General features: G+C 39.0%; 1 protein-coding gene across 1 annotated transcript in view; it reads left to right on the top strand.

Moving 5' to 3' along the window:
- Positions 1-4,273: 4,273 nt before the first annotated feature.
- TUSC3 (tumor suppressor candidate 3) overlaps positions 4,274-10,820 on the top strand; it is a 194,967-nt gene continuing 188,420 nt past the window's right edge. The window contains exons 1-2 of the mRNA XM_006167752.1: positions 4,274-4,288; positions 5,989-6,158. Of these exons, the coding sequence (XP_006167814.1) occupies positions 4,274-4,288; positions 5,989-6,158 (185 nt within the window). The remainder of the gene's footprint in view (positions 4,289-5,988; positions 6,159-10,820) is intronic.

Here is a 10,820-nt window from a genome sequence, read left to right as displayed (position 1 = left end):
AAAAGTTCTGTGTGATTTTATTGATGCTCTAGTGTGGTTTGCACAGTCAGATTAAAAGAGAACCTTGTTGGAATAATCAAGCAGTTGAGATACGAAGAGAAAATAGGAAGATTTCACTTCTTAATGTCATCATCATCTGATCTCCACTGTGTTGCCAAAACTTAAATTTTTTCCCAGGTTTTAAATCATTGGATTTTTCATATAGTAAATTGAGACTTCTTAAACAAAAACAGTTCAGAAAATATAATCACATGTGTACTTTAAAAATATTACTTATTACTCCCTGATCTTCCTACTTTGTTCTTTAAGCAAAAAAGAGACAGTTTCAAAGTGACAGAATCTGAGACCAGCAGATGGCATAGCGGATATGTCATTTTACTCCCACGTGACTGACCACAATTTGAGTCCGAGACCCAGGGGCTTGAAAATCACGCTGGACATGTGTATGTGCCCAAGATCCCATGAGGAGAATGGAGGAGAAGGAATTGCAGCGTGCCTGTCTTCCCTGGGACGGGGGTGATTTCTCACTTTGTCTCTCACCGTGTATGCCTGTCTTTGGCAAACGCACGTGGTCTGAGACAAAAACCTCTTTTAAAAAAGTGATAGAATCTTATCCTGGTACTGTTTTAATGTTGTTAAGTGTAGAGAGAGTTTTTTTTGCAAACAGTTTATCTCTTCTATGGAACAAATTATATTTGTCAGTGGGTCAAGAATAAAGGACATAAGATAACTAGTAAAAGAGAGATAAAGTAGCATACCGAATTGTGAAGAACTGTTCAAATTTGCCAGAAAGTAACTGCACATTCATGAGAGAGAGAAAATGAATGAGTATGCAAATCTGGCAAGGCTATCCGTGAACTTCTCACTCTTAATCCATTACTACATTGAAGATAACATTACAGTTTTACACTAATACAGATAACACTGAGAAGGGCTCTCTGGGGGCCAGCAGATGGCGTAGCGGTTATGTCACTGGACTCGCATATGACCAAGTGTGGTTCGAGTTCTGGACCTAGTGGCTTGAAAATCATGGTGGACACGTGTGCACAATACCTGGAGGAGAACTGATGGGGAGGGATTGCGGCATAGCCATTTCTCCAGGTGGTGATTTCTCAGTTTCTTTCTCACTGTCAGCATATGAACCCTAAGGCAAAATCCTCTTAAAAAGGGGGCAGAGGGCTATTTGGCTGTACAGATCAAATAGACCAGAATGGGAAACCTATACATAGGGAAACCTAATTCCTACTTGGAATTCTGCCATTTTCAAGACATGATTGTATGGAAGTTGTATTTTTACATTGATTTCTGATATTAACATGGAATGACCATAAATTTGAAGCATAGTAGTTATCAAAGTGCTGGATCTCAATTCAGTCTTACTCTGAAGGGATATACAAGAGTAACTACATGGTAACTGAAAGTGCACTACAGAGAGGGGTTCCATTACCATTAAGCCAAGTTGTGCCTGTGTATTGTGTTTATGTAGTAAAAGTAACTTACCTAGTCTGTTGTCACTTAGGAAAATACTCCTTTTACTGCAGAATTGTTACTGGTGATCAGGCCAATAAATGAGTTTAGTATTACTTCAGGGATGGAAAGCACTTGGGACATATGAAAACCAATCTTGTTTACCTTTTATCTAGTACAGAATTGGGTGGAATGAGGGCATATGTGGAGACAGGTATATGTTAAGGCATATGTTAAGATAGGTGATCTTTTTATGGAAAATGGTTTCTGGATCTGAAGTCTGGAAGCCTGGAGAGACAATTTGAAGATGATATTCTGCCGAAGATATTTAGAGGAGATGGATAAGCTTTTCTTAGCCAAGAGCTTTGTTGTCTCAGAATCAAATCATGAGAGTCAGGGTCAGCTTCCCGCATCTAACTTGGAGTTAGTTATTGTTGTCAGTTTGATGTGAATTTCCATGCTGTTTTTCAAGCATATATAATAGAACTAGGTTTTAAGTTCCTAAAATATCAATAAATAACTTACATTTAGTGTTTGATTTGGTCTTTGTTTTTTAGATTGTCTTCAAATTATATATGTTAAGGAATGTACTGATTGATGGGTCTCTTACATTTGTGCCCATTTTATGAACACAGGCATTAACTACTTTTGTGTTTCCCAGTATACTGTTAACACAGAAGTCTTGGGAGACAGAGCTAAGGTCTCTCACCAGGTCAGAGGTTATGTTTGCTTTTTGTCCAGGATAATAGAGATAATTTCTTCCTCTGTACTCCTACACTGAGTAGGTTTTCCACAATGTCTGATGACATGGTGGTTAGGATGGCTGGATCCTACCTGGCTGACTGAGCAGTTCAAATCCCAGACCCATCAGCTTGGAAAATATTCTGGCCACGTACATGTGCATGCCCAAAATCCCAAGAGGAGAATGGAGAAGGGATTGCTGTGTGGCCAACCCCCACAGGGAGTGATTTCTCAGTTTCTCTCTTTGTCTTTTTCTGGTGAGAACATGTACCCTATAACTAATAAATAAGTAAGATAAAATAAAGTATTGGTGTTTCCTGAGCTTTAAGTTCTTCAGCTGTGACCGAAGCCCAGTGCCTGTCATCATCCACCTGTGCTACTCGCCACCGTCCTCGGGGGTCATGATGACAGCATGTGGCTCGTGCTGACACCTGTGTTTATAAACTTTCTCCGAATTCTCATTTTTTCCAGCATCCATGAAATTATGGCTGGCTTCCTTGACAGCTTGCAAGTAGAATAAAATCTTCGACCCTTCATAGTTATCTAAGGTTTCATAGATACGTGTTGGAGTAATTATGTGATTTACCTTTAAATAAAAAGTAAAATAAGATTACTGTAGAAATTTAAAGGGCAATAAGAGTGTGTGTTTGTGTGTGTATTAGTGATATAAGTATTTTGTGTGCATTAGTGATATAAGACCTTATGAACCATCACAGCTGAGTAATTTTCTTAGAGTAATCCCTTCCCCCTCATTTAGTGGATTACCGTGCTTGATGTTTACACTAGAGGTTCTGTCTGCACACAGAGGGTCACAGTTCTTAAGTATTTAAAATACAAATATTTTATTTACATAGCGTGTGTCTTACTGCTTAAAAGTTCTTTCAAGGCTCAAAAGAATTGATACATAGGGAGCCAGCAGTTAGCTTAATGGCTATGCCGCTGGACTCCCACATAGGTGACTGCGGTTCACGTCCCAGATCCGGTGGCTTAAAACTCATGTCAGGCACGTGTGCGTGAGTGCCCAAGATCCCGAGAGGAGAATGGAGGAGAAGGGATTGCGGCGTGACCATCCTTCCTGGGGGGGTGATTTCTCGCTTTCTGTCTCTATGTCTCTCTCTGTCTGGCGAGCGCACGCGCCCTATAGCGAAAACCTCTCCAAAAAAAAAAAAAGAATTGATACATAATAAACTGACTCACTGAGTGTTACATTAAAAGGTAGAAGACTATTAAATAAATCCTATTAAATATATAACAACTTTCTGTAAGACAATAGTAAACTATGCTCGACATAGAAAATAACCTCACTTTGCTTCTCAGAAATAAAACTAAGAACAATTAGTAAAAGTCCTTCTGTGTAATTTTTAACTGTTTGAGGGTATATTGATGGGACAAAGCAGTATCTTCTAAAGAACAATATAACTTTCAGTTCAATAAGATTATTATTTTATTTTGTATGGAAATATATTCATGACATATTTGCAGTCAGAATTAAAGCCTATTTAGTTAAATATAACTAAATCTAAATAATTAGTTTGTTTGGAGGTGAGGATCAATTTCAATTAATGCCTTTTTGTTATGGCCAAACTACATCATTTTTTAAAACTAACACTTATCCCAGTAATTAGTCATAGTTTTTTTCTTCTTCATATAGTTAGCATACTGTTGTATCATATCTGAATGTTCCCTCTCCAAGCACTTTGCTCCTTGGCCTGGATATTCCCGTCCCTCCCTCTCTCTTCCACTTCTTTCCATTTGCTTCTCCTTGCTCTGGGGGATGCAGGGCACTGCCGGTCTCCTGCCTCGTCAGGGTGAGATGCTCGCCTGCCTTCCCTTGTGTACATCACAGTCCCTGGGCATTCATGGGGAGACGCTGCCACTTTTTCCACTTGAGAGGGGAGAGGGAAAATTTCTCCCTAAACGCTAGAGTAGAGCTTATTTAAATGACAAAATTTAAGCCTCTTTCCTGACCACTGATGTTTTCTTGCTTTTGAAAGACGAGATAATTTCTTTTTCTTGTCGGAATACATCCCTGTGGAGTTCTTATTTCTCAGACCTTTCAGGTAAAATGGATGATCTAAAGGTAAGAATATTCTGTAGAGAAGCTGGAGTGCTCCCCCCACACACACACTGCCAGGCTGTTACCGGGCCCCCAGCTTGACCGATGTCGGTTGCTCTGTCTCCCCTCCGTTCACCTGCTCCAGGTCAGCCACCGTCCTGACCCTCAGCACAGTCCGTTCATTTTCCGATTTTCGACCATAACGTGGTTAGACTCTCGTGGCACTGTCTTGTGCGTAGTTTCAACTTTGTATTTCTGAGATCCCACTGTGTTGCTGCAGAAAGATGCTGAGGGGGAAACTTGGGGTTAACTTATTGCTCCCCATTCAGCCTTTGCTTGTGCAGGTGGTCCTGAGACTGCAGCTGTTTTGCTTTTTCCCTCCTTTGGCTGGAGTAGAGTAGTTATTTTTTGTTTTTTAACTAGGTGCCCCTTTGCTTGTCATCGGGGTGGAGAAAACATTTTTCTTGAGCCATTTTTGTCTGCACTCGTTGGCATTCTTAGATTGCAGACTTCATCAACCCGACTGGGAGATGTGAGGCGAAGGAAAATCTGGTGGCCTCATCACCATGGCATTCCTCAGGTCCTGGGGCCTTACTTAGGTCTGCGCTCCACATTTCAAGAGTGGTCATCTTTTTTTTTTTTTTTTTAAGTAAAGCCTTCTTCTATAAACGAATCTCCACCTGAAGTTTAGAATGTTTTTTTCTGAAAAGAAAACCTGATTTTAAATATTCTTGGTCAGACTTTAAAATACAATACTTTTTTTTTTTTTTAGATGATAATCTTCTTTCTTTCTGTTTTTTTTGCAGTAGGACGTGTGCTTGCTAGAGAGAGAAAATATGAGAAAGCACTCCTCAGGGGAGATGGCAACATCACAATCCCCTCTTTTTTTCTTCTTTCAGGAGTTTGGGCATGTCTGCACATGTGCCTCACATGTATTTCTTTTTTCTTTTTTTTGGGGAGAGGATTTTGCTACAGGTCGCATGCGCTCACCAGAAAGACAGAGAGAGACAGAAAGCAAGAAATCATCCCCCAGGGGGGATGGCCACACCGCATTCCCTTGTCCTCCATTCTCCTCTCAGGATCTTGGGCACACATGCACACGTGCCCAGCGTGAATTTAAGCCACCGGGTCCAGGATGTGAACCGGGGTCGACTACGTGGGAGTCCAACGAGATAGCTATTACTCCAGCTGCTGGTCCCATGTTTTTCAAGCCCCTAGGTCGGGGATTCACACAGTGCTGCTGGCTATGTGGCCGCCTTAGCCTCCCTGCCGCCTGTGGCTTGTCGTTCTTTGAACAAGTCCTCGACAACCTCCAAGTTAAATCTTGTTGACGGTGATGCAGAGTCTTCTTGTGCGTGGTGGTTTTGTTGTTGTTAGACTCATCAGTTTGCTTTTCCTTGTTTTGTTTTTAATGTAATGACAGTGATTTTAGCTGAATTTAGTGGGAAGATCAGGAAAATGTATGTCTGTTCCATCTTTCTGAAAACAAATCTACTGATAGTGGTTTTACTCTAATTTTTTTTATAAACTTTTTAAATCATTAGGGAAAGTGGAATATTCTTACGCGTGTGTACTCAGTTAACAATGAATATCTTCACCAAAATAAAGACGTTAAGCAAGAATTTGGGGTAAAACACAGTCTTACGTAATTCTATGTATTTGAAACCTAAAGGATTTTAATTTATTAACTCGGTATAAACCTATATTCCTGTGTTTAATTGCAGAATCTTTTAGCTGAAAAAGTAGAACAGCTAATGGAATGGAGTTCAAGGCGCTCAATCTTCCGCATGAATGGTGATAAATTCCGAAAATTTATAAAGGCACCACCTCGAAACTATTCTATGATTGTTATGTTCACTGCTCTTCAGCCTCAGCGGCAGTGTTCCGTATGCAGGTAAGTAACTTGTGTGTTTTTAAACTATCATCCTAGACATTTATATTTATTTTATTGTATTAAGATGAGTGTTGTAGGGATGAAGGCATTTTCCACTCACCTTTGAAAGTGGAAATCATTGATACTAGGCAGATTAATAGATGACAAAAGGCATGCAAATTTTATTTACTGTATAAATATGTACATAGGAGCCATAGAGAATATGAATGCAAAGAGTAGCCAGCTGGTTCAGGCTGTAATTCGTAAGAGAAAAGCAAATGGGGTGGAGGGAGTGGTGTGTAGGCAGTTTTAGAGTAAACGATTTTTAGGAGGAAAGAATGAAGCCTGTGCTCAGGCAACGGTCGCTTAGTGCTTCTCCTCGGGAGCTGGATGGGCTTGAGAGATAGACAGTGCCCGTGACCGCCTGTCCAGGTCTGTTGCATTCTTCAGCCTCTCCTGCAATATGGGCTTAGTTAATGACATTTCAGGGAGGGGACTGAAGGCAAGTTTTTTCTTCCCTCTCTGGTGGATCCTTTCCTTAGGCAGATGTTGGAGTATCAGAGGAAAGACCTCTTTGCACTTTGGGTAGAGGAGAGGGAGGCGTGGAAAAGGTGGGCAAGAGGTAGGGAGGCGTGGGGAAGATCAGATAGAGAGCGTGGTTCTGAGCTGACCCTTTAACTCAGCGTGTCAGAGGATGTACATGTGTTTGGAGCATCATTTTTCTGAGCCCCAGCAATATATAAGAGAAATAAACAGTTCAATGTGCTAAACAAATGCAACTGTGTATTTAAAAGTAAGTCAAAGTCTGTGTATTCTAGGAAAAAAATGACTTTGATAGACACAATTTTTTTTTTATTATTTTGAACATATAAAGTGCTTACTGGCCAGTTTTCTATACTATCATAAAAATGATTTGTCATCTTTATGCCCTGCATATTGCTTTGTAGATTACATGATTTTGTAGGGTCAGTGGAGTGGCCTCCTTTAATGTATCCTATTTAAACAGTATAATAGACAGGATTGACTTTTATTAGGGAAGTTCATTTACTTTCTTTTCTTTTCTTTTTTTTTCTCTTAAGAGAGTTTTGCTATGGGGTTATGTGAGCTCACCAGAGAGACAGACACACAAAGCAAGAAATCACCCCTAGGGGGATGACCGCTCCGCAATCTCTTCTCCTCTATTTCCTCTTGAGATTTTGGGCATGCATGCACATGAGTTCAAGCCAGCAGGTCCGGGTCATGAACCCTGGTTGACCGTATAGGAGTCCAGCACCTTAACCACTACACCACCTGATGGCCTCTCATTTACTTTTTTGATACCTCCAGTGATAAATTTCTTATGCTATAGAAGTAATCAATTTGAAATGAATAAAATAGGAATGAATTAAAATAGGAACAAATTAAAGAAAATTTTGGGGCAAGTACAAATACAATACATATGCAGCAAATTCTTTTTTAATTAGCTTTTTATTTAGAGTTAATTGTAGGTTCACATTATAGTTGTAAGAAATAAATACAGAGAGCCTGTATACCTTTTACTTAATATTTCCAGTTGGTACCGTCTCGCAAAACTATAGTGTAATATCCCAGGCAGGATTTTGGCATTGCTACCATCAAAATCCAGAACAATCCTATCACATAATAATACTTACTCTTGCCCTTTATAGCCACATACCTCTCCTACCGCAGTTCTTTCTACCCCTTGAATTTGACTTCTGGCATCACTAATCTGTTTTTCATTTCTATAATTTTGTCATTTTTAATAAATGAACTTATATAGTTTGTGACCTTTTGGATGTACCTTTCTTTGTTTATAATAGTTCCCTCAAAATCCATCCAAATTGTATTTATCAACAATTCATTCTTACCATTAGTAAGTAATATTCCATGGTATGTTTATTCTGTTGTTTATTTAACCACCCCACATTTAAAGGACATCGTGGTTGTCTCTAGTGTTTCGCTATTCCCAATAAAACCACTATGAGAGTCTTCTGCAGATTTTTGGGTAAGCTAACATGGTTATTAGGTGAACTTACATTTTTACTTTTCCTGGGCAAAGAGTATGATGTTTGGGTTGTCTTGTAGTTTAATGTTTAGTTTTAGAAAAAACTACGAAATGTTTCCAAGTATGTCTGCAACATTTTACATTCCCACCGGCAGTATATATGTGATCAAGTTTCTCCTTATTCTAATCATGTTGATGAAATGTTATGACTTTTGCCCATTTTTATTAATTGTATTTTTTTTTTGAGACATTTTTTGCTATAGGGCACATTCGCTCGCCAGAAAGACAGAGGCAGAGAGACAGAAAGCAAGAAATCACCCCCCTGCAGGGGAGATGGCCACACCATAATCCCTTCTCCTCCATTCTCCTCTTGGGATCTTGGACACGCACGCATACACACCCGGCGTGAGTTTAAGCCACCAGATCCGGGACTCGAATCACAGTCGGCTACATGGGAGTCCAGCGACATAGCCATTATGCTATCTGCTGGTCCCTATTAATTGGATTTTTTAAAAGGTGTTTGCCATAGAGCACATGCATTAGTCGTGGGGGTGGTGGGAGAGAGAAAGTGAGAAATTCTCTCTTGGGAGGATGGCCATGCTGCAATCCCTTTCTCCTCCATTCTCCTCTTGGGATGTTGGTCATGCACTCACATGTGCCCAGTGTGAGTTTCAAGCCAAGATCCTGGACTCAAAGTGCTGTTGGCCACGTGGGAGCCCAGTGCCATAGCCACTGCACCATTTGCTGGCCCCTCTAATTGGATCTGCTTAATTTAATTTACTAAACTTGAAGAATTCTTTATATATTTACGTACTAGTCCTTTGTCAGATTTGTGAGTTTGAAATACTTTTTTTCCCTGTGACTTGTCTTTTTGTTCTTATTACACGGTGTCTGGCAGCTTTTAATCTTGATAAGTTTAATGAATCATTCTCCTTTTATAGCTTTTACTTTTGTTGTCAAATTGAAGAACTCTCTGCATCATCTTAGATCTCAAAGTTTTTCTCCTGTATTTTTTCCTAAAAGTTTACTGTTTCATATTCTGTTTTGATCTGCTCTTTAAAAGAAAGCATTCAGTCTTTCATTTAAATATATTAGTTGTAGTTTTTGTTTTGTTTTGTTTTGTTTTTTATAGCTTGTCTGAGTCCGTTCTTCTTTATTTCTAGTTTCAGGGTATTTTTATCATGACAGAGTGTTGAATTCTGAAAAATTTTTTTCATGTCAATTGATATTTTTTTTTTCTTTAGCCTGTTGGTATAATGGACTAATTTTCAATATTGAACCCTAAATTTCAATCGATTGTGATGTATCAGTCTTTTATGTATTGCTGGGTTCTATTTGCCAATATTTTGTTGAAGAATTTTGCATGTAAGTTCATGAGAGATGTTGGTCTGTAGTTTTCATATTTTACAGTGTCGTTCCCCAGTTTTAGTATCAAGGTAATATTAGTGTCATAAAATTCGTTGGAAAATTTTCTCTCCTTTTATTCTTTTGGAAGAGATTATAAAATTAATGTTAATTTTTCTTTAAATGGCCTGTAAAATTATCTAATGAAATCATTTGGGTCTGGAGATGTTCTTTTATTTCAAATTACACATTTCAATTTCTCATAATTAAAAGGAGAAGCAGGGTGTTTATTTCTTCTTGGCTGAATACTTTGCAAGAAAGACACACTTGATGTGTGTGTCCACATATATATTCCGTGTAGTCCTAATTTGGGCTTTTAAATCATTTTGCACTCTAGTTAAAACAAGTTGTTACTAACTTAGGTCAATGAAAAAATCCATTTGACGCAGACTAGCTTTCAGAAAGGAGATTTCAGTGTTTCAAAAATTTAAAAAAGTATTTTTGTTATAACCAAATAGTGAATGTATGTTGGGGCAAGACTTGAAATGGGTGAAAACATGGTGGACAAAATATTTTGAACAAAAGCACTCAGATGAGTCCAAGTTCCACTTCTATCAAATTGGAGGACCCTTACTCCAGTGGGTGTTAACACTGTGGTCAGAATTGGGCTAGCACATATGGATGGAGTATGTGTACCTGAAGAGATGCCAGTAAAGCCCTGCTCAGAAAGAAATACTACCTTTATTGACATTTTGCTATAGCAGTTTAGTTTCCAGTGAAAATAAAAAATGTCTCTGGCATTCTGTAATACCATATTTATGGGGACCAGCAGTTGGCGTAATGGCTATGTCGCTGAATTCCCACGTAGTTGACCGCTGATCACGTCCCGGAGCCGGTGACTTAAAACTCACGCCAGGCGCGTGTACGTGCGTGCCCAAGATCCTGAGAGGAGAACGGAGGAGAAGGGATTGCGGCGTGGCCATCCCCCCTGGGGGGTGATTTCTCGCTTTCTGTCTGTCTCTCTGTCTCTGTCTGTCTGTCTGGCAAGCGCACACGCCGTATAGCAAAAACCTCTCCAAAAAAAACCCCCAAAAAACTCCATATTTATTTTAGGAAAATAGTTTGCTCCTAAAAATTAAATATATTATTGTTTATAATTATCAGTATTATGAAGAGATGTATTTAATTAGTCATTGATTTTTGCAATCGTAATCTAGAAAAAAATTATTTTTCAAATATTTATTACATAGTTCAATGTAATTAGGTGTATTTTGGTATATACACTGAAATGTCAAGTGGTGTATCCTTAGGGTAGTATTTCACTTAGCCCCTGT

This window comes from Tupaia chinensis, unplaced genomic scaffold (assembly GCF_000334495.1).
Source record: "Tupaia chinensis unplaced genomic scaffold, TupChi_1.0 Scaffold145057_1, whole genome shotgun sequence".
In the NCBI taxonomy this organism is placed as follows: domain Eukaryota; kingdom Metazoa; phylum Chordata; class Mammalia; order Scandentia; family Tupaiidae; genus Tupaia; species Tupaia belangeri.
This window is presented reverse-complemented; position numbering and strand designations above follow the sequence as displayed.